The sequence below is a fragment of the Heterocephalus glaber genome, unplaced genomic scaffold (genome assembly GCF_053883595.1).
Source record: "Heterocephalus glaber isolate CG9 unplaced genomic scaffold, H.glaber_assembly_v1.0 deba00001805, whole genome shotgun sequence".
Taxonomy (NCBI): Eukaryota; Metazoa; Chordata; class Mammalia; order Rodentia; family Bathyergidae; genus Heterocephalus; species Heterocephalus glaber.
The window spans coordinates 2112255-2136569 of NW_028258480.1; the positions used below are offsets into that span (position 1 = coordinate 2112255).

A 24315-nucleotide genomic window follows, 5' to 3' on the forward strand; every position below is an offset into this window, starting at 1 on the left:
TACATTTTGACAACCTCTCAAGATGATTCTTAGAAGCACTAATGTCTGGGAACCACAGCTCTATGCTTTGTACAAGAATCACAGTTATTTTGAATTATAAGGATTAAAAATATCACTCTTATGCATAAACATACGAGGTTTGTTGCAGAGCACATCACACCATTCTTGTGGTGCAATGTGAGATCCTATCACAGCTAGGTTCCTAATCTTGACCTTAAAATAGAAGTGGCATTACATCTCTGATAAAAGACACCCACATTTTCCTCTAATCTAGTCATATTCCCAAAGCACGAAGAGGTCTCATGTGTGAAAGAATTGCTCAAAGAAATTAAAGACAATAAATATTTATAATTAAAAATATTCTTAGACAATAGAGACCCAATGGAAATTTCACTTGGTTAGCGAACACTTTATAATTAATAGACTAAGCCTAGTGAAGACTTCACTTTTCCAGCAACCTTCTTGAATGCACTCTTGATCTCCTTGTTCCTCAGGCTGTAGACCAGTGGATTCAGCATGGGGATCACCATGCTGTAGAACACGGACGCCATCTTGTCTGTGTCCATGGAGTGACTGGAGCTGGGCTGCAGGTACATGAAGATGACCGTCCCGTAGAAGATGGAGACTGTGGTGAGGTGGGAGGAACAGGTGGAGAAGGCCTTCTTCCGTCCCTCAGTTGAGTTCATTCTCAGGATAGTAACAAAAATAAACAGATAAGAGTTCAAGATAACCAAGAGAGTGAAAAACACATTGAATGCTGCCAGCGTGAAGAGCACAATCTCATTTGTGTAGATATCAGAGCAAGAGAGAGCCAGCAGTGGGGGAATGTCACAGAAAAAGTGGTTAACCACGTTGGAATGACAGAAGGAGAGGTGGAAAGTGAAGGCCACGTGGAGGGAAGACTGCAGGAGTCCACTGGCATAGGAGCTGGAGGTGAGCAGGACGCACGCCACAGTGGTCATGGTGGAGGCGTAGTGCAGGGGCTTGCACACTGCTGCATAGCGGTCGTAGGCCATGGAGGCCAGCAGGAAACTTTCAGTAGTGGCAAAAGCTGCGAAGAAAAACATCTGGGCAGCACATGCATTGTAAGATATGATCTTATCTCCTGGGAGAAACCCCAGCATTACCTTGGGAGAGACAGCGGAGGCATAAATGCAGCCCACCAGGGAGAGGTTGCAGAGGAGAAAGTACATGGGTGTGTGGAGTCGAGCGTCCAGCAGGGTCAACATGATCATCCCCAGGTTGCCAACCAGAGTGATGAAGTACATGACAGTGAAGATGATAAATAAAGGGGCCTGCAGCTCTACGGCATCTGTTAAACCTACCAGAATAAATTCAGTCACCTCTGAAATATTCCCCTTCAAAGTCATTTGGAAATTATGAAAGGCCCCTATAACAAGAAGAGAAAACAAAAATTATTCCAGGTGTACACTATGGTGCGGTCTGAAGGGTGAATGAGAATTCTTGGTCATATGAGACATGATCTAAAAACATGGTGATGTTTAAATTAAGACATTTATTACATGATTGGACACATGGCCATTAATCCCCCTCAAAATGCTCTCCCTGGCTTCAAGCACATGCACTCCATTGTTCTTGCCCCTTTCTGTGGCAGCTCCGGAGTCCTCTTTCGTGAGAATCTTTAGCTGTACTGTTGTGGCTGCCACAATGTCCTGAATTAATTCAACTGTTTACCTTTTAGTCATTTTGACTTTGGGGAAGAGCCAGAATTTGCTTGGTGCCAGATCCAGTGAATAAGATCGATGAAGACACAGTGTAATAATTTTATAAGCCTGCCTTTCCATTGGATGACCCTTGGCAGCCACATTCATTGTAGTTCTGATCATACCTCATAAAGACACTCAGGAAAGAGGACTTCCAGAGTGGCTTCAGAAAGGGCCAAGAACAATCGCATAAGTGTTTTTAAAGTGAGGGGGAGGATTTTGAGCAGAATGAAATGATAATGTGTCTCATTCTGTAATTTAAAAAAATTTCAACACACATTGCATATTCTGATCACCCCTCTTATGCTCACTTCTGGTCCAGGGCAGCAGTCTATGGAAAAAGCCGGCCTGAGTGCTGGTTAGGGGTAGCTCTGTGAAGTTTTCCCCTGGAGTGGTAGGGATCGGCACTTAGAGCTCTTTGCTGACTGTGGTTGCCACAGTCTGTATTCCTACTCTGGGGCTCATTTCAGTTTACCTGGAGCATGACATTCCCTATTACTCCAACCACATAGGACTTTTTTTTAATCACTTGCAATATCTTAGAGGCTGTCTTGTCTACAACACACACAGAAAGCTGAATCAGCAGAAACACAGTGCCGGAGACACGAGATCCTGACAGAGGCCATCTCCAACAGACCCCCACCAGCTTGTCCTTAGTGGGTGAAGGAATGCAGTGATTTGGAGGCCCTTAATTGGATGCCTTCCTTGAAACATCGGTTGCTATAGGAAACTGCGTCATCTTTGGGGCACATTCTTAGGGATATCTGCGTGTCTTTCAGTACCTCGAAAATTAGGGAACAGTTTTTCAGAAAGTTGAAGCAAAACTTCAGTTGTTTTCTTTTCATGTCACAGTCTTTACTTTTCATACAGGCTGATGTTTTCCACTTCCTTCCACCACTTGTATCTTATTTCTGGGGAGGGAGAATTGATAAAGACGTGAGAATTCCGTTCCCACCGGAGACTCTCTGGCCTCAACCGCACCCAGACCTCCTGTCCTATTTTATGGCGCCCCTGGCTGTATTCACCTGCAGTGGTGGCTCCGGTGCATTGCTACGGTTACAGAATGAGGGGTCCCTTCCAGGGATGACACATTGCTGACTCTGGAATCTCGAATCCCACACATTTCCTCGGCACTAACAATCCTTCTTATCCAAGGAAGGAGATGATTCAGCCCCTGTCCTTAGGGACAGCCGAGGTGAAAATCGAAGCTTCCATCATAGAGATAAGGAATATGAAATTTCTTTTAAAACCGTGAAAGACACTGACATTTTTAAATCAAGCAATCAGAGCCGTTAATTTCCGTAGCCTATCTCACGTCTTGTTGGAGACTGCAGAACATCCAGCTAAGGATACTGAGCGTTCCAACTTTGACGTTCCTGCAGAGATTGGCTTAATGGTGGCGTTGGTCAGGTAGATGCTGAAAGTGCTACAGTCCTTGAAATTTGAAAAGGGAGCTGTTGTGTACATCGCTGTTCTAATCGCACATTCTGAGCACTAGACAGGAGCGTGGTTTCCCTTTGAGCACAACCACCACCTGTGTTTTTACACAGGCGTCTGATGGTTCCGAGCATGGACACTGGCAGCACACAGGCTGGAAGAAGCTGTGAACTCGAAGTGAGGAGACAACTGTGCCTGCGGTACAACCTTCCTGAGCTTTCTTTTTTATTTGCAAAATAAAAATGGTTGAACGTTGCACTGCTCCTTGCAATTCTAACCGGCTACTATTGTATGTCTGCAAAATACTTACTTTTGTCCTAGGAGCAGACAAACCAAGGTACCAAGGAGGGAGGAAGGAAACCCTGATGTCCAGACCTGGGCCCCGAGTCCAGTCCTGGGACATGTGGTGCTGGAGAAGTCCTCGCTCAGCTGCGGAGCTCTGAGCTGCAGGGCGGATCTGGCTCTGCTCCACACGTCAGGCAGAGGCAGCCTTCCCTGCGTCTCCGGAGAGACAGCACCACCTGGGCGGATGTCTCTGGAGCCTCCTGATCCTCCACTGACCTCCACCGCCTGACCTTGGCTCAGAGAGCAGAGGACGCTGTCTGGATTTTGGCTGGGAGCAGGGGAGACAGGAGTGCAGAGGAAGCGTCTCCGAGCATCAGATCAGAGGCCCTGCAGCCCAGGGAGGCCACGAAATGCAAACCTCACTGTGGCCTCTCACCCCTGCTTGCTCACATCTAGCTTTTCCTTAAAGAGCTACAGATCTCCCCCAGGACTGTTTTTTGCCTTCCTTTTCATCTATTTTTTCTAAACAAAATGCCTATTTCTCTTATACTACAGAGCTCATCTGAGGGTGCTTTTTCTCTCCTACTTAAAAAAATTTACCAACACATAATGACATACACTGTGATGTTTCCACACATGCATACATTGTATAATGATCATTGTACAAATCAGGGTAATTAGCATTCCTCTCCTCTTACACATTTATCATTTTTTTTATTGCAAGAGTATTCGAAAATCCTTTCCTGTATTTATTTAAAATGTACAATGCATCATCCATAGCTATAGTCACCCTACCATGCAATGCTGTTGCAGTTAGACAGGTGGAGTAATTTCTTTCTTCTTTTTAAAATTAAGAAAATGGATTCCTTTTTTTCTCTGTATTTTTCACCTTTGACCCAAAGCCCAGAATACAATCATTTATCTTTTGTCAATACAGCCCAGGTAGTTACAAGTTTGAACTGTGTGATTTTGTGGTGTTTCTATTTTGGTATGATGTACATAGATACCCATTAATATATATCTCTATATACCAATATCTATATCTACATATCAGTCATTTCTCTTTTGGTATGATATATAAAATAAATTTTGTCACTTTAATCATTTTGAGTGTCATTAGTTGTATTTACAATAGTTTGGATCCGTTGAACAATCTATTTCCAAAAATTTTCATTATGCCAAACAGAAACTCTGTAACTATTAAAGCAAAACTCTCCATTTGATTCCTAGCAACCTCCAGTAATCTCTAGCCTAATTTCTGTCTCCATGGGTTTTCTCATCCTAGATATTTCATATTAGTGCAATCGTAATTGCGCTCATGTTTGGCTTAGATCTCTCAAGATGTTTTCAGGTTCACTCATGTTGTAGCATTCATCAGAACTTAATTCTTTTTTTCACGATTGAATAATATTCTATTCTACAGGTATACCACATGATATTTATCCACTCATCTGTAGATGAATAGTTGGGTTGTGCCCACTTTTTGACTATTATGATTACTGTTGTCATGAACATTGTGGTTTTCTACAATGGTTGTCCCATTTATGAGGGGTAATTAAAAATATGTGAAAGGTTAAATTATTTAAAAAAAATCATTACAATAAAAGACACATTGCCATGAATTCCCCTCAAAATCCACCCCCCGCGCCCCAGTTTGAACACACTGATTCCATCATCCGTGGCACTTTCTGAGGCAGTCCTGGAAGTCCTCTTTCTGAGCGTCTTTAGTTGCACTGTCATGGTTGCCTCCATGTCTTGAGTTGATTAAAAACTTTTACCTTTTGAGTTTGGGGAAGAGCCAGAACCTTCCCAGCACCAGACGAGGTAGATATGGTGGATGAGGACACACCGTCATGTTCTTATGAGCTGTCTTTGTCAGCACTATTCACCTATTTTTGATCATACTTCATAAAGACACTCAAGGAAAAGGACTCCCAGAACTGCTTCAGAAAGTGGCAAGAATGATGGGAAAATGTGTTCTAAGTAAGGGGAGAATATTTTTATATTCATTAAGTTTATTGGTACATTTTAGGTATACAGTATGATGACAGTCATCACTGGGAATTTGTACCTGAACATGATGTATCTTGGTTCTTATGTTTTCCCCATTCCCCTACCCTCTCTTCAACCCCTCCACCCCTCCCTATTTACAAAGACTTTGTTTCTGTTTTTTCCTTTTCTCATATCCCACCCCGCACTTTCCCTTCCCCTAGGGGAGAATTTTTAAATGGATTGACGGTAACATTTTTTTACTGTAATAATTTTTTTCCTGTAATAAAAATATTAATTTAAACATTCACCATTTATGTTTATCCTCCCTGTACATTCCCTCCAACACTGTATGAGTGTTCCAACTTCTTTATTTTCTCAGTTTTAATTAGTCCATGTTTGCAGTATGTAGTGACATTCCTCATGTGGAGTTGGTGCATGTACATAACACATCTTCATTCCTTCTTTCCCCTCCTTCTTTTTCTGCCCTCCCTTCATCTTCTTGTCCTCTTTCCTTTGAAAAAGATCTATCTTCCTTTTTCCTAGTATTTATCTTTTATTTTGCTCCTTATTTATATTTTGGGTTTCTCATGTAAAAGAAACCATGTAAAATTTAAGCTTGTGTGTCTGATTTATTTTACTTAATATTATGGTCTCAAGTTACATCCATTTTCCTACAAAAGACTCATGTTTATCCTTCCTTATGGCAAAGTAGTACTCCATTGTGAATAAGTACCACATTTTCTTTATCCATTCATCTGTTGATGAGCATATAGGCATTTTCCAAGACTTAACTATTGTGAGTTGTGCTGTCGTAAACTTGGGTATGCATGTCCCATTCTAATATAGTGTTTTTTAAAAAAATCTCTTTTGAGAAGATACCCAGAAAGGGAATAACTGGGTCAAATGGAATTTCTCATTTTAGTTCTAGGAGAAATCTTCATGCTAATTTCCATAGTGGGTTTACATTGTTCCCACCAACAATGTGGAAGAATTCCCTTTCCCCTGAAGCCTCTGAAACATTTGTTATTTGATTTGTTGATGATGGTCATTTTTTCTTGGGTAAGATTGAATCTGTGTGGTTTTAATTGCATTTCTCTAATGGCCAGTGAGGGTGAGCATTTCTTCATTTATTTATTGGCCATTTGTACTTCTGTGAAGTGTCTGTTCATTTTGCTTGCCCATTTTTTTGATTGAGTCTTTTATATTTGGGGTTTTAATTTGTGTTCTAGTTTTAACTTTTTAAGGAATTTCCAAAATGGTTGTACTAGTTTACATTCTTACCAACAATGTAGAAGAGTTCCAACTTCTTTAAATCCTTGCTGTTTTTATTTTAAATTATATCCATTATACTATTTGTTATCTCATTGTAGTTCTGATATGAAATCCCATTGTAGTTTGATATGAATCATTGTTTATTGGTCCTTTGGATATATTTGTGAAATATTTACATTAAAAATATGTATTACATGTAAGTAGGATTTCTTTCAAGAATACAGGAATGGTTCAATGTACAAAAATAAACCATGAAATAAACCAGTTAAAAAGAATGAAGGGGGAAAATCCACATGTGATCATGTCATTGATCCAGACAAAGCATTTGGCAAAATTTTACGTGCTCCTGTGATTACACAGGTAAAGACTGCCAGGTGTGGCAATGCACACTCCCTCAGCACTCAGGAGGCTGAGGCAGGAGGATTGCAATGAGTTTGAGGCCAGCCTGGACTACACTGTGAGACCCTGCCTCAAAAAAAAAGACCAAAAAAACCCAAGCAAACAAAAATACAAAACAACGCCCTCCCAAAACGCCCCCCCCAAAAGCCTAAACAGTAAAAAAAAGAAAAAACTTCTCAGAGTAGAAATAAAGTAGAATTTCCTCAATTATATAATAGACATTTATGAAAAGGTCTACTACACTAAAAATTGAAAGGCTGAAATATATACCTTTAATATAAGCTACAAAGCAAGGATATTACTTTCCCTATATGCTGGAAATTTAATTACAAATTCTGCCTACAGCAGATAGAAAAAAAGAAATGAAAGACATCTAAATTGGAAAGGAAAAGCTTAACTATACTTATTTATAGATGATATGATCATAACTATACAAAACCCTAAAAATTCACACAAATTTGGAGAACATATATAACGTCAACAAAGTTATGGGATATAAGAGCAACAAACAAAAGCTAACAATAAAAATCCCAATCATAATTCCAATTACAGCAGTGCACATGGATAAAATACTCATGGATAAACCTCACCAAGTTCATGTAACTCTTGTATATTGATACTACAACATAGTGGTAAAATTCAAGAGGAATTAATGTCTTAGTCCATTTGCAATGTTAGAACAAGGTATCTGAAGCTTGGGATCTGTAAAAATCAAAGTGTGTTTCTCATAGCTTTGGAGTCTGGGAGCCCGAGGTCAGGATGCCTGCAACTCTGGTCTCTGGTGATGGCCCAGCCTTCATAGACGGCATCGTGTAGCCATCCTTACACGGCAAAAGGGCGGAAGTTCAGAAAAGGCCTGAACTCATGCCTACTACACTTTTAATGAGTAATTAATCCTTTCATAAGGAGAGAGGAAGACCTGGTCAACATAATTAGGTGAGAAAAAGACGAGGGATCGGAATCACAGAAAAGAAAGAAAAGTTCCTATGTTCACAGATAATACTATCTTATTTTTATAAAATACTAAAAATACTATATGAGGAAATCTGTTACAATTAATAAATTCAGTAACTTTGCAGAATAAAGTAATGAACAAATAAAAATCTTTTGTGATTCTATATGTCAACAATGAAGAATTGTAACAATAAATTAAAAAATCAATCCCACTTACAGCAATATCAATAAATAAAATACATTGAATAAATAAGGAAGCAAGAGACTGTACACTGGAACTTATAAAATATTGCTGAAATAAGTTAAAGATGTCTGGAAAGACATCTTATGTTCATGACTGGAAGATGGACCATCACTCAAACGTCCATATTACCAAGTGATAAAAAGATGCAATTGTAACTCCCATCAAAATTACAGAAGAATTACTTAAAATAGAAAAAATAATCCTAATTAAATCATAATTGTCATATTTATGGATAGAGTGATATTTTTGACTATTTTTCTCTTGAGTTGTTTGACTTTCTTGATTGGGTTAAAATTTAAAAATGGGCAAAGGTTATGAACATGGATATATGAAAGAAGAAATACAAATGGGCAAATAGATGAAAAAATTTAATATAACAGGCAATTCAAAATTATGAATTTACAGAATCATGATTGTTTATTTCCATCTTTGTTATTTTTTAATCAAGTTTTTTTCAGAAGTAAAACTATTTGAGGTCCCTTCAAGATCTGTGTAAATTTTAGGAGTTTGAAAAAATTTTAAGTAATTCTTCTGTAATTTTGATGGGAGTTGCATCAAATCTTTTAAGAGACAAAAGCATCTTCTTGTGTAGAGAACATTTCGGGCAGAAGAAGAGAAAGTGCAAAAGCCCAAGGCAGGGATCAGCTGGGCTCTCAAAGAGTAGGCAGGAGGCCAATCGGAGATGAAGAAAGAAGTGGACGAGGGAGATCACAGAGTCAATCGTTTTCGTCATAGAATCCAGAAAAAGTAAGTTTAAAACGTACATCAGATGCTAGAACTTCCTTATTAAACTTTCTGTTGCATTCCCATGGCACTCTTGTTTTAAGAGACATTTACTAAGGGACAATGGATATTGAAATTTTTTTTTCCTGATGATATATAATTTGAAAAAAATCTACATACAAGTGTTATGAAAGTGATTCCTTTTTAAAAATGCCTGGTGATACTCTTTGACAGTTTGATATGATTCTTGTGGTTATTCCAATATATATGACAATAAAGACCTCAGAATTGGTATTGAAACTTTTTTAAATGGCAAGGCTTAGAGCTCAATGAAATGGGCTTCAAATGACAGAGTTAAAAATCACTGAGATTTTGTTATTTATCTGTGTGACAGAAGCTAGGATGATCTAAACTAGCCCAGCTGATAAATCAGGGGGAGTGGGAGATGAAAAGAAATAAGTGAGTTTAGGAGGCTGGGAGGTAAACTCAACAGAACACACCTTTGTGTATGTGAGAAATACCTGCTTAGTATTTTATTCCAGTATTTGTCCTTCATTGGTTTACATTGCATTTCTTACATACGGAATGTTTATCATTTGATGTAGATAAATATTTATGCTTTTATCATTTCTTTTTGTGCTATAAGGATTTAAAAAATACATTTCCCTCCAAGAGTTGACAAAAAGACAAAGATTCATCCATATTTTCTATATAACATTTGATATATCTGATTTGTTTTTACATAAGCTATGAGACACCATTCAAATTTCTCTTTCCAAGTAATTAAGCGATCATTCCACCATCAGTCGTTACAATAAATGTTTGTTTTTTTCAACTAACATAACCGACTGCCGTTACTCTAGGTGTAAACTAGCTCATCATGTATACTTGATATTTTACCAAGGTCTGTGATTTCTTCTACTGATATATCTAACAATTCTTATGAGAAAATATACCAGTGCATAGTAAGCTTTTATATCAGGCATACTAATTGCCTTCTCCCTATTTTTCCTTTTACAATTTTTCTTGGCTTTTTTCATTCATTTACCTATCCTATTGTACAATAGATATTGAAATATTTTCTTCCTGACAATATATTATTATTATTATTATTATTATTATTATTATTATTATTATTTGGTACTGGAGATCGAACTCGGGTCCTTGCGCTTGCGCAGCAGGCAGTGAGACCACTGAGCTAAATCCCTGGCCCCTATATTATTTTTCTTAAAAGAGCTCCATAAAAGTGTTATGAAAGTGATTCCTGTTTTTAAAATGCCTGATGATACTCTTGACAGTTTGGTATGAATTCTTCTACCTATTCCAGTATGTACAACAATAAAGACCTCAGAATTGGTATTGGAACTTTTTCAATCGACAGGGTTAAAAGCCCAGTGAAATTGACTTAGAGGATAAAAAATGAAATTAATCAACTCATGTAACAAAAACAATTAATTGGGACAGTTTCAGGCACGGTTTGCTCCAAGAATCCAAGTGTTCTCACGAGGCCACATCTCTTGCTCCTTCATCTGATCCATTTGGATCACTCCAATGGTGTCAGAGGCTCCAGGATAAACACTCAGGTCTGTCAGGATGAAAGGCCACCCTTAAATAGCCCAGTTTCCGGCCAGTGAGGCCTCCTGCAGTATTGACAGCTTGCGGCCCACAGACACACCCTTCCTTGGGGAACTGTCATCAGCTAAGGGATCCACTTCTCCTAGAAGTGACCAGGATTGCACATCCCAACTTCATGGGTCACTGAGTGAGTGATGGGACTCGCAAATGTCAAACCCCTCGCCTGGAGACAGAACTAAATCGGGGAAGAACTCATATTCCAGGGTTGCCAGGGATGAGGGCACAGCCCGGCCCCAGCTGAAGTGCCGCCCTGCCGAGCTGCTCCCGCCTCCCAGACTTGCGGGAGGCTCCCTTCGAGTGAGTCATCTGGGTCCCAGGTCTTTACGGGAACCGGCCTAATGTCCAAAGGGAAGCTCTGGGGTGACGCTCAATAGCAGCAGAACCGCCACAGTCCCGCGCGGTGCGCCAAGGTGCCCGGGCCCCGGAGCCCCGGAGGGCGCAGGGCGGTGAGCGTCACACAGCCGCCCGCTCCTGCAGGTGCCCGGGCGGCGCCCAGAGCTCCCGCCTCCTCCTCGCTTGGCCCGGTCCTCACCACCTTCCGTGCAGCCCAGAGCAGCGATTCACCATTGATTGCCCCGCAGGAAGCCACAGCAAGGGTCAAAGTGCACCGACCGACGCCGGTCGGGGTGGGGTCCGCGGAGGGGTCCGCGGAGGCCTCCCGCTCTGCAGCGCCCTGGCCTTGGCTGCCCGGGACCTGCTCTCGGACCCGCCGAGCCCGAGCCTTCCTGAGCAGCCAAGGGCTCGGAAGCCGGGCCGGGCAGAGCGCCCTTCTGGGACCGCACTGGTCCCGCGGCGGGGCTGGCGAGGCGAGCAGGGAGCGCGGTTCTCCCGAGGACTCGGCTGCCAGCGGGGCGAGAGGGGGCGCTCGCGAGCTCCGAGGCCGCCGACCGGGCGCCTTGGGGAACCCCGAAGGCCCGCGCTGGGCCCCGAGGCGCGAGGTGAGGAAGGAGCCCCTCCCTCAGGCTCCCCGGGGCTGGGTTTTCCCGGGGGCCCGGACCGTGCTGATCGCGATGGGGACCTGCGGCCCGGCGCGCCGCTCCCACACGGCCTCCCCAGCGCGGCACCGCCGGCTACGAGGGCCGCAGAAGGCCGAGAACTGCTCAGCCGCCTGCTCCTGTCGGGGTGATCTCGACTGCTTCCGAGGACCTGAAGCAGCGATAGGCGAGCGGACTCCAGACAGCATCACGCGAGACCCCGAGACCCCAGACCCCGAGACCCCGAGACCCGAGACCCGAGACCGGCTCTGCAGTGAGGGCCACACCTGGGGAAGGGGGCTCTTGTCGTCTTCCGGCCGTGTTCAGCCGGATTTCAGGTTGCACCCGAAATACACAAGTAAGACAACACTTGTTTTGAAATCTGCAGCATTCATTTCTTTGCGATGATGTGTAACTAGATACATTGATTATCAATCTCATAGGGACTGACTTTAGACTGCAGAGCTTAGACAAGTGATTCCCCTGTAGATTGCCCTGATTGTGCTGGGAGGAGGGGGCGCTAATCGTATGGATTAGAGCTCAGGCTTTGGAATTAGCGCTGGGTTGGACCCCAGATCCTCACTGACTGGTCGTGTGACCGTGGACAAGATACTTAACTATGCAGACGTATTCTCTTCCAGGACAAAATAATGCCTAGTTATAGGGTCGTCAGGATTGTACAACATAATGTGTGTAGAATGTGTAATATCACAACTGACACGGAGAATGTTCAACAAATGGCTTCCAGTGTTTGGAAAAGCAACACAGTTAGTTTTGTTAAGGTCTGGGGACCAAGGTAGAGTCTAAATATCTTTTCCTTCTGCCTGTGAAATCTTAGACAAAACGTTTAACATTTATGAGCCTCAGTTTCTTCATCTGTTGAATAAAGATGAGTATTTTTATATCGTAATGTTATTGTCATTCTTAAAGAAATAAAAGCATTCAAGTGCTTAGAATCTACCTGACTCACGGCAGGAGCCCAGTGACAGTGTGATAATATTTTGAGCCATAGATTCTGGTGAGGTCAGGAAAGTTGACTTTATTGAGCTTGTTTCCTATTCCCAACAGACGCAACCTTTGGAAGCGAGAGAAGGAAGCGTTTGAGAGAAAGTTGCAAGTTAAAGTAAGTGCAAGGTTTAGGGACCGTCTTGTCTCTGAAGGGCTCTTCCTGGATCAGAATCTGTCTTCCCCAGACCTGCCGGAGAACTCCTTCTTCTCCATAGTGCACATTGCAGTCAAAGCATGTTATAGGAAAAAAGATCAACACACAGGTCCCAGGTTTTTCTTAAAAGGTTCATTGGCCATAAACCTTTGCTTTTCTTTTTGTAAGGTGTTCTGGATTCAGGGAGGCTGTTGTTTCCCACTACTCAACTATCAACTCAGTGATATTAACCCCGAACTCTTCCTTTTCTTCAGTGACCTCATAGAAAACTGGTTATCACTAGCCTGGCACTGAAATTTTTCCTTTTGGAAAATATCTTGCAATAAACCAACTTGGTCACATTTAGTAAAAATCCATTCAGAGTTTTCAGAACTCAGTATGTTCTCATTTCATTCACGGGACAATTTTGAGGTTTTAATTGGTTAAACAGTTTTCCCCAAAGACATAGCAAAGAGAGATACAGCACACTTAAGTCTTAACTCATAAAAAAAAGAAAAAGAAGAAAAACCACGGACCATGAAAAAAACATGGAGTCAACCTCAATTCTCTTCTCCCATGGAAGTGGGGTGTAGCCTAATGATTTTAGCTGCTTTAATTTTTAAAGTTTGGGCTTGGATTTGCAGAAAACATAAGACTCTTCTCCTACAAAGCCAACGTGATGGAGAGTCAGAAGTGGAAGTGAGTCCTGGGTTCAAATGTTGGCTCTGCTTCCTTCCTAGTGTACATGGCAGCAAGTTGGACAACACCCTTAGCCTCTCTGTGCTTCACTGTGTTCACCCCTAAAATATTCACATTTATCCCTGTCTTGCGGGATCACAGAAAGGATTAGAGCTAATATGAGATGACTCAGTGTGTGCATGGCACAAGCCCAGTGTGGCTGCACCTGGACCCCTCAAATCAGCCACCTACTCTCTGGTCGGATGCTCTGAACAATTTTACCCTTAATCAGAGGGAACCCAGGAACAAACCATGAGACAGATGCCAAATGGACTTTGACAATTTCAGTGTTAGATCCTCAGAAAGATGTTGAAATTAGCCAAATTCTCACACATGATTAAGAGCAGGGAAATTTTCTTGATTCTATAGCTCATAAAGATGCAGTAAAATGTAGGGAGGTAGGAAATAGCACAGAATTCATCATCAACCAACTCTTGCACCTCCACTAGTAATCTAAGACAAATTAATCTCTCAGGGTTTTAAATCCTCCTTCCCCAAAACTGATAATAATAACTGCCTAGAGAGTTATTTTTAGGGCTAAATAAGATAATACATTCAAAGTACTCAAAATCTGTCACAGAATGTTTAAAGTTAAATATGCTGTGGGAAGCCAAATAAGACTATGATAAAATTACAAATAACAAACTAGATTTGCTACATTACATACATAAATCACAAAAACAGGGATGTAGAAAAAGAAAGTGGGGTGTATATCACAACATCATATATGTACATTTTAAAACACACCAAAACACAGTATTTAAAAAAATATAGCTATTTCTAAATATATGATATGGAAGGATATCTATTTTGAATATGCTACAGTGGGCACTAAAGAGGACGGGGGAGAAGTGGGGATGGGGGAAAAGTGGAAAAAAAAATAAGATGAGGAAATTATTGCTAGTGATGATTCTTATCAGGAACTTGGAAATATGATTTAATTTTGGACCTGAAATCCCTTGATATTATGGTTAAGTAACTGTCAGTCCCTTGAGATAGAGCCTGTATGTTTCATGTACTGAGTAATCAGTAGCTCAAGCTGTGCACATCCCTAATAGTACAGATACTAGGAACACCTTTTCAGCATCCTCCTTCAGCCTCTGTACCTCGACATGTAAATCACGAGTTGTGAGATGAAGAGCTCTATTGATCATGTAAATCAGCTCCACTATTTCTCAGAACAGAAAGTGAAGCTGGAGGAGGGAAGTAAGCTGCAGGTGGTTCCTAGCTCCTTAGCGCCGGAGGGAGAGATGGACCCCCTGGGAGCTGGAACAATACCGAGAGTGCCTTGGAAGAGGCTTCCTCACCCCTGACCCTGCAGCAGAGGGGTTGAACAGCCCAAAAGGGGCGTGTGGTATGTGACGTCAGTGTGTCCCTCCCAATAGTGACCCTGACTAGAGCTGGAGGAGTCCCTGGACTCAAGAGCAGCCTTCACCACCGCCCTTCCCTGAACCCGGGTGGAACCAGTATCGTGGCCGTGTGGAACCAATATGGCGGCTGTGGTTTTGCAGAAGCCCAGGCTTGTTGGGGGCCTTATCGCAAGTGCAGTAGGTTCCTGGGAATAAGACCTTAGCTGGGAGGGAAGTACAAAGGGTTTTATGGAAGCCAGAGGACATGCGTGCTATTTCTAGTTCAGCAGGCAATTATTTTGGCCTTGGAGCAAGTCAATGACTTCACTGTATGTCAATTGTTTATGACCAAAATGATAACTGTTTGAGTCAGGTCCAGTTCTCGGGGATGTGGAAGCAGGCACAGGTGTTTGTTGGTATAAAAATGTAAGAAAGAAGGTAAAAAGAATGAATTATTTTATTACAATGGATTTTATAAAAAATGGCTATTTCCTGCTCCTACAGCAAATAAAATCCCTAGTTGTGGCAATGGAGAACAACCGCTTACCAGTGTAATTTCAATATTCTTGGAATTGGAGATAGATTCAAGGACTCGGCATTAGAACATCGTAACCTGAGGAGATTGGGAGTGTGGTAGTAGGGGTCATGACAGTGGTTCAAGGGGAGCAGTGTTGGGAGTTGGAATCAGGATTCTTGAATGTCTGGCCAACAGGTAGTTTTACCGGTGAGATCTCAGTTTCTCATCCACAAATAAAAGTCAAGTTCTTTCCAGTGGAACTGTTGCTGAGAATCTGTAAGGTATTGTATGTGGAAGGCTCTAGAACGGAGGAGAGATGCCTTCCTGTGCAGCAGGGTTGTTGCTCAGCATGTATAAGACTGTGAGTGGAAAGTTCTAGAACAGGAGAGGTACTTTTTAGAAAGAAGGTGTGCATCTGGGCTTCCACGCAAAGCTCCTCAGGATGTCTTGGCCCTTAGGCCCTCTAACGTGAACCTAGATGGACTTGGAAAATGGCCAGCTGCGGGCACACAGTGTTAGGATGTGGCCCAGATCCATGCCAGATGGGAACAAGAAGTTTCAGGAAATGCAGACTTACCAGGACTCAAATGTAAAGAGCACTAAATACAATTATCTGGAGCAATGGGTAAAGTACAAGGAAAGAGCATCTATTCCACAGGATGTTTGAAAGTGTCTCCTAGAAGCAACAGAAGTGTACTGACATTTCTTCCTCTGCATGTGGAATCACATCATTTGGTCTTTTAGTGTAGGGGGTGTAAAAAGGCTGACTAAAAAATATAGTGTGAGTTTAAATTTTAAAAAGTATTACAGTTAAATACATGTTACCTTCAAATTCTCTCAGAATCACCCTGTGTATTGATACTGACTAGCCAATTTCTGTCTGCCTACCTGAATAATCATATAATAAGAAGAAAATATACATCAGTGTCTTCTATGAAGGAGCAGGCAAGACGAGGGACAGATTCATCATCTTCCCACTTCTGAAAGGCGTCGTGAGAAGATGGGATCCAAGTCATTGTATCTGGAAGGGATGAAGTCAAGGTCAGAGTACGGAAGGTACAGAGGGAGGATCCACTTCCCGAGAGATTTACCAGAGGAACTGGGCCCGGATGGGGGTGACCTAGCGGCCAGAGGACCACGCAGTGGGTGTGCGGTAGAGGAGACTCCAGCCCCAGATCAGGATCCAGTAGCTGTCATCTTGGTCCTTCCCCACCCTGAGACTCACATGTCTATCTTCACAGCGATTCCCGAATGTAAACCAGAATTAGTCTGAATCAGAAGCACCAGCACCAGTTTTAGCTCTGTAAAATACAGGAGATGCCCAAGGAGAATCAGCCAGTTTCAGTACTTCTGAAAAACAACATCTGCACATAGGTCTGGAAGTATCAACTGAACTTCTGTTGTAGAGAAAAGGTCCTCTCCTTCCCTTCCTGGATTTTGTTTTACTTTGTTCTCAGCCTCGGAGCAGCAGTCCACAGTGAGTGCATGGCTAAGAATAATCGCACCTCAGTAACTGAGTTCATCCTCATGGGCTTTACTGACCACCCCAGCCTGGAGACGCCCCTCTTCCTGGTGTTTCTCAGTTGCTATCTTGTCACCCTTCTGGGGAATGTGGGGATGATTATTCTCATCCAAGTGGACACCCAGCTCCACACCCCGATGTACTTCTTCCTGAGCCACCTCGCCCTGCTGGACGCCTGCTACACCTCAGTCATCACCCCTCAGCTCCTGGCCACACTGGCCATGGGCAAAGCAGTCATCTCCTATGGCCGCTGTGCTGCCCAGTTCTTCTTTTTCACCCTCTGTGGAAGTACAGAGTGCTTCCTGCTGGCCGTGATGGCCTATGACCGCTATGTTGCTGTTAGCAACCCGCTGCTCTATACCGTGGCCATGAAGCCCAGAATCTGCTGGAGTTTGGTGATGGGAGCCTATGTCTGTGGGGTGTCGGGGTCCACCCTGCGAACCACGTGCACCTTCTCCCTCTCCTTCTGTGAGGACAACCGGATCAACTTCTTCTTCTGTGACCTCCCACCCCTGCTGAAGCTTGCCTGCAGTGACACAACAAACGCTGAGATCAGCATTGTCGTCTTCGGCAACTTTGTGATTTTGGCCAATGCCTTGGTCATCCTGATCTCCTACCTGCTCATCGTCAAGGCCATCTTGAAGGTGAAGTCTTTAGGAGGCAGGACCAAGACTTTCTCCACATGTGCCTCCCACCTCACCGCTGTGGCCCTTTTCTTTGGGACCCTCACTTTCATGTACATACGGAGCAGCCCAGGCAAATCCCTGGAGGAAGACAAGGTTGTGTCTGTCTTTTACACTGTGGTCATCCCCATGCTGAACCCTCTCATCTACAGCCTGAGAAACAAGGATGTGAAATCTGCCTTCAGGAAGGTCACTGGTAGATTCCAGGTGTCCCAGAGTGTGTAGACCTGAGGGAAAAGCCCTCTTGAGGAGACTTTCCCAAAAGTACGTAAGGTGGCTTGGTTCATCTGGAAAACATCAGTATAATATTAAACAGGGAACTGCAAAGCCTATATATTATCAGTTGGAACGACAATTTGTTCTTATATCTATACATCCTAATAGGCACCCTCACCAGGTGTATCCTATATCCACAAACAGAGAGAAGGCAGACATGAGAAAAGTCACAAATGTGGTGAAATATATACCCAATGATTCCATATAGTACTTCATTCTTGTCCTTCTTTCCCACTTCTTGTCCATTTCTGGGCACTCAGCAGTGTCCTGCTGCTCTTGATATCATCACTTACAGAATCTGAGGCCTCAGGGGTCTTGAATTTATTTCACTATCCCCCAGGGGTTCCTTTTCTTTTCATCTTCCCTCCCATCAAATTCTTGTGTTCTTTGTGTCCCAGATTATAGGGGATTATATCTGGGCATCCCTATGAATGCGCCAATTAGTCCTCTTTTTTCCCTCATAGTATGTAAGTGAATTACCATTTCAGTTACCCAGGAATATTGTGCAGACAACAACTGGATCTCAAATTGGCTGAAGAAATATGTTCGAGAAACAGGCCTCCTCTTCATTATTACTAGATGTTCCTCCACATTACACTGTCTTCCTTCTTGTTCATGTCAGAATAACAGAATTTGGAAATTGCCTTTCCACTTGATAACTCACTAGCTTTGCAGTTCCTGACTTATTGCTATGCTGATACCTTAAAAATGATCTAAGCCACCTAGCCTTTGGGAAAATCTCTTGCATGGCCATGTCTAGTTTCTTCAGGAGATAGTGGATTTCTTCTTCTCCTCATCCTATTGCCCACATCATGAGCAGTTCTCAACTACCAAGCATCCTGTTTCAAGGGACAGCAATGTCACAGAGCGTGGATGGATACAGAGAGATAGCTGAAGTACTTATTGCTTTCTCTAGTGATGATTTGATTGGAGGAAGTAACCATGATACCTGCACTATGCTGCAAGACTCTTGAGAGCAGAGGCTTTGTTCCTTCATTTCTGGTCTAAAGTCTAGAACAGCTGAGCTTTCAATAATAGCTTTTGAGAAAATGTGTATGTTACATGCCTGTTTCCATTTGACTTTCATGGCAACTCAAGACAAATGAGGGAAGTGCAGTTAAATATAAAGCTCCCATTTTGCAATGAAGAAAATGTCTCGTCATGACTCAGAGTGTACTTGGAGTACGCAGCAGTAGGAGGCATGCAGTCAAGCATGGAGTCAGGCTTGAATCTAAATCCTAATTTTACCTCTAATACAGTGGGTACATTTGGGTAAATTCTCAGGTCTGAAGCAAGTATTACAATTCCTAATTCAAGATGTTGTAAAAAATTAAATAAGATGACAAATAAAAAATTGACTAGCATCAGTCAGATTTACAGTGTAGATTGTTCTTTCTCTTTTCTCTTACTTTCTGACATCAGTCCTGGGCCTTGTGACAATTCCAAGGCCATTGACAAAGGTGAAAATGATTATGAGCCAATGATGGTAAAGATGATGAACTGAAGAATATCAATTAATCAGTTCTTTGCACCAGGATTATTTCTTGGGGATGGGTTGCACTGTTTGCACTTAACATAGTCAACGAGAGCCAAAGGACAACTTTTGCATTGAATGTATTATTTTTTGGCCAAAGAACCCCTCTACCCCACCTTGATTTTATAAGGCGTTAAATACTCTGTGTTCCTTCATCTGAAAACAACCATTTTATGAAAATGACCTACCACACAGCCTGAGGCTGACTAATCTGGAAATAAGCACCTGACACATGTCAAGCTAATAAAATTTTTCTGCAGGCATTATGAAACTGAACTTGTGAAAAATATTCAGAATAGGAAAATGAGTTGATCAAAGTAGAAAAATATCCAAATAGAATTGGGAGACAGAGTCTCACTATGTAGTCCAGGCTGATGAGGCTGAGTTTGAACTCACTATGTAGCCCAGAGTGGCCTTGAACTCACAGTGATCCTCCTGCCTCAGTTTCCCTAGTGCTGGATTACAGGTGTGCACCAGGACATCTGGCTCCACATTGCTTCTAAACCTACTTAGAGATATTTATTCATTGTAGTAATAAGGAAAAGACACATTTAGAACCACAATATGCTCACAATATGCAAAAATTAGAAAGGATGACACTATCATGTTGACAGAAATATGCACAATGGACAGAATAAGTTGGTTTAGCAGCTTTGGAAAAGAGCTCGGGGTCATCCTTCAAGAATCAAAGACACATGTAACCTAGTTATTCTAGTGACCTAGCTGTACACACTACAGAAACTCTTGGCCATGAGCACCAGAACATGGGTACAGAGATTTCATAAAGTGCTGTTGTACTCAAAGTGACTGCCCTCAGGTTTTCATTCTTCTTGCTTGAAATGTGGCTCTGTTGTGGGTGGGATCCAGTTCGTCGCCCACAGAACTCACTGTGTTCAAGGCTGGGTTGCTGATGCGCATTTGGGAAATGTCTAGGTCACGACGGCTCTAACTTCACCCATGGATCATTTCCCTGATTAAATCATAATTTGATGGCATTATTGAAAGGTGGTGGAAACAGGAGTTGGGGACCAGTTGAAGAAAGTGGACCATTGTGTGTGACCTTGGGGACTGTATCCAGTTGGCCTCTCTCTCTCTCTCCCCCTCTTCCTGGCTGCCATGAGGTGAGCACCTCATCTCTGCCATGCCTTTTTCTTTACGATGCTCGACCTCACCGTAGCCTAGAAACAATGAGGCCTGTGGACTATAAGCTGAAACCTCTGAAACCGTGAGCCAAAGTAAATCTTTACTTTTTTAAATGGTTTTTCTCAGATATATTGTCACAGTGATGGAAAACTAACACAGGGCTAACACAGAGTGTGTGTATACTTCCTTTGTGTGAGAAGTAAGAAACATTTCTCTTATTTAAGAAAACAACTAGAAATAATATATATACTTATATATACACATGGAGGGTACATTGTCAGGGATTCATATACACAGATGAAAAACTTTTAAATTAAAAAAAGAAATGATTATATTCACTCAAAAGATATGCCAGCAAGGGGAAACACTGAAGGGAAAGGGCCTCCTGAAAACTTCTGAAGAAAGGAAGGATTCAATTTATCTTGGTTTGATAGTGACTGCCTAGGTGTTTATTTTATAACTTTAAAAATAATAATTGTATTCATTTTATGCATGTATTTATGTATGTGTGTATATCTCTACGTATTTATATAAAATACTTCATAACACAACTATTTGAAGCCCCTGAGTGAGAGTGAAGGCCCGGGTCATGGGTTCTGTGCTCATGTGAGATAAAAAGGCACCAGGCCTTTTCCCTTGGCAACGTAGTGGATTTAAAAAAAAAATTAATTTTATTGGTAGATTTTAGGTATACAATATCATGACATTCATCATTGGAGATTTGCACCTTCACATAATCTCTCTTGGTTCTCATTTTTCGCCCCTCCCCTGCCCTCCCTTCAACCCCTCCATTCCACCCTATTTACAAAGACTTTGTTTCCATTTTTCCATTTTCTCATATTGATTCCATTCCCTGCTTTCCTTTCCCCTACCCCTCCAACTTCCCCTTCCCCTTTTGCCCTTTTCTTACTATTTCACATTATCTATTACACCTTTTAGTCCTTATTTACACTTTCAGTTCCTTACACTAGAGAAACTACTCTGTATTTACATGTGTGTCCTATTTATTTCACTTAAGAATATTGCCTCATTGTGCATCCATTTAGCTATAAATGTCTCTAGTTTCTCATTTTTGATGGCTGAGTAGTACTCCATTTTATAAAAAAAACACATTTTCTTTATCCAGTCTCCAGTCGATGGACAATTGGGCTGCTTCCAAGTTTTAGCCATTACAAATTGTGCTGCTATGAGCATGGGTGTACATATATCACTGTGGTATGATTCTTTTAATTCTTTGGGCAAGATACCTAGCAGGGGAATAGCTGGGTCAAATGGGACCTCTAGTCCTAGTACTTTGAGGTATCTCCATACTGATTTCCACAGTGGTTGCACCACTCTATGCTCCTACCAACAGTGGAGCAGGGTTCCTCTTTCCCCACAGCCCTGCCAGCATTTGTTATTGGTTGATTTCATGATAGCAGCCATTCTTTCTGGGAGTGAGGTGGAATCTCAGCATTGTTTTCATTTGCATCTCTCGAATGACCAGCGATGTTGAACATTTTTTCGTGTTTATTTGCTATTTTCTTCTTTATCTGAGAAATGTCTGTTCATTTCAGATGCCCATTTTTGGATGGGGTCTTTAAATTTGGGAGGTCTGATTTTTTAAAGTTCTTTATAGATTCGAGATAGTAGACCTTTGTCTGAGGGACAGCTGGTGAAAATTTTTTCCCATATTGTGGGTTGTCTCTTCACACTGTTGGTGGTTTCTCTTGCTATACAGGAGCTTTTTAATAAGAAGAGATCCCACGTGTTGATTGTGCTAGTTCATGGGCAACTGAGGTTTTGTTCATAAAATCTTTTCCTACACCAATGTCTTCAAGAGCTGTACCTAACCTCTGTTCCAGCTGGTTCAGTGTTCCTATTTTAATATTTAAATCTTTAATCCATTTCAATTTTAGTTTAGTGCATGGTGAGAGATATAGGTTTAGTTTTAGTCTTTGGCAAGTTGAAACCCAATTTTTCCAGCACCATTTATTAAAGAGGCTATCTTTCCTTCAGTGAAAGTGTTTGGCTCCTTTGCCAAAGATGAGGTGGCAGAGTGTGTCTGGAGTTGTTTCTGCATCTTCTAATCTGTTCCATTGGTCCTCAGATCTGTTTCTTTGCCAGTGCCATGCTGTTTTTATCACACTAGCTTTGTAGTATAGTTTCAAGTTGGGGATCGTGATACCCCCTGCCATGTCTCTGTTGGCTAGAGTTGCTTTTGCTATTCTGGGTCTCTTCTTCTTGTTCCAAATGAATTTTTGAATTGTTTTCTCAAGGTCTTTGAAGTATGCCACTGGGATTTCAATTGGGATTGCACTGAATCTATATAGCAGTTTTGGAAGAATGACCATTTTCACTATGTTAATTCTTCCTAACCAGAAGCAAGGGTTGTCTTTCCATTTTCTGATATCATCTTCAATCTCTCTTTTCAGAGTGCTATAGTTTTCTGAAAAGAGGTCTCTGATTTCTTTTGTTAGGTTGAGTCCCAGGTATTTCAGTTTTTTGGATGCTATTGTGAAAGGAATTGTTTGCCCTATTTCTGTCTCAGTGTCTGTTGTTCGTGTAGAGGAAAGCTATTGATTTTTGTGTGTTGACCTTGTATCCAGATACTCTACTGAATTTGGTTATTAAGTCTAGAAGACTTTTGGTGGAGTTCTTGGGGTCTTCTCTATAGAGTATCATGTCATCTGCAAATAATGACAATTTGACTTCTTCATTTCCTATCTTTATTCCTTTTATTTCTTTCTCTTGTCTAATTGCTGTGGCTAATGTTTCCAAAACTGTATCAAACAGGAGTGGTGATAGTGGACATCCTTGTCTTGTTCTTGATTTTAGTATGAAGGATTTCAGTTTTTGACCATTTAGTATGATACTGGCTCTTGGTTTTTCATAGATGGCTTTTATCAGATTGAGGTAGAGGCTGTCAATTCCGATTTTTTGTAGGGTTTTTATTATAAATGTGTGTTGGATTTTGTCAAATGTTTTTTCTGCATCAATTGAGATGATCATATGGTTTTTGTCTTTGGCTCTATTGATATAGTGTATTACATTGATTGATTTGCATATATTGAACCATCCCTGCATCCCTGGGATGAATCCCACTTGGTCTGGGTGTATGATCTTCTTGATGATCTTCTGCATTCTATTTGCCAGTATCTTAGTAAGGATTTTTTTGCATCTATGTTCATTAGTGAGATTAGCCTATAGTTCTCTTTTTCAGTTGGGTCTTTCTCTGCTTTGGGGATCAAGGTGCTGCTTACTTCCAGGAATGAATTCGGGAGTATTGCTGCCCTTTCAATTTCACTGAAGAGTTTAAATAGTAGTGGCAGTAGTTCCTCTCTAAATGTCTTGTAGAATTCAGCAGTAAAGCCATCACGACCCAGGATTTTCTTAGTTGGTAAGTTTTAAATTACTTTTTCAATTTCATTGATTGATATTGGGTTGTTTAGAATATTCAGGTCTTCTTCGTTCAACTTTGGTAATTCATATGTATCTAGGAATCTGTCCATTTCTTCTGTGTTGTCCATCTTATTGGCATATGGATTCTGGAACCAGGTATTGATGATCCTCTGGATTTCTGCTGGGTCTGTTGTCATTTCACCCTTTTCATTCCTAATTGCATGGATTTGGGCCTTTTCTTTCCTTTTTCTGATAAGGTTGGCTAAGGGTTTGTCAATTTTGTTGATTCTTTCAAAGAACCAACTCTTGGCTTCATTAATTTTTTGTATTGTTCTCATAGTCTCCATTGCATTGATTTCTCCTCTGATCTTTATAATTTCCTCCCTTGTGTA

At 41.6% G+C, this 24315-nt stretch overlaps 2 protein-coding genes across 2 annotated transcripts; one reads left to right on the plus strand and one right to left on the minus strand.

The window, feature by feature from the left end:
• Window positions 1-416: 416 nt before the first annotated feature.
• On the minus strand, window positions 417-1388 carry LOC101705395 (olfactory receptor 5B12). The gene has a single exon (XM_004869856.3). The coding sequence runs from the start codon at window positions 1368-1370 to the stop codon at window positions 417-419; it is 954 nt and encodes a 317-aa protein (XP_004869913.2). The 5' UTR covers window positions 1371-1388.
• A 14852-nt stretch (window positions 1389-16240) lies between these two features.
• On the plus strand, window positions 16241-18020 carry LOC101716499 (olfactory receptor 9I1-like). Its single transcript, XM_004869746.3, has one exon. It carries the CDS (start codon window positions 16870-16872, stop codon window positions 17812-17814), a length of 945 nt encoding a protein of 314 aa, XP_004869803.2. The 5' UTR covers window positions 16241-16869; the 3' UTR covers window positions 17815-18020.
• The last annotated feature ends 6295 nt before the right edge of the window (window positions 18021-24315 follow it).

Excerpts from the sequence above, each read along its gene's own strand:
- LOC101716499 (XM_004869746.3), top strand. The coding sequence starts at position 16,870 with ATGGCTAAGAATAATCGCACCTCAGTAACTGAGTTCATCCTCATGGGC.
- LOC101705395 (XM_004869856.3), bottom strand. The coding sequence starts at position 1,370 with ATGACTTTGAAGGGGAATATTTCAGAGGTGACTGAATTTATTCTGGTA.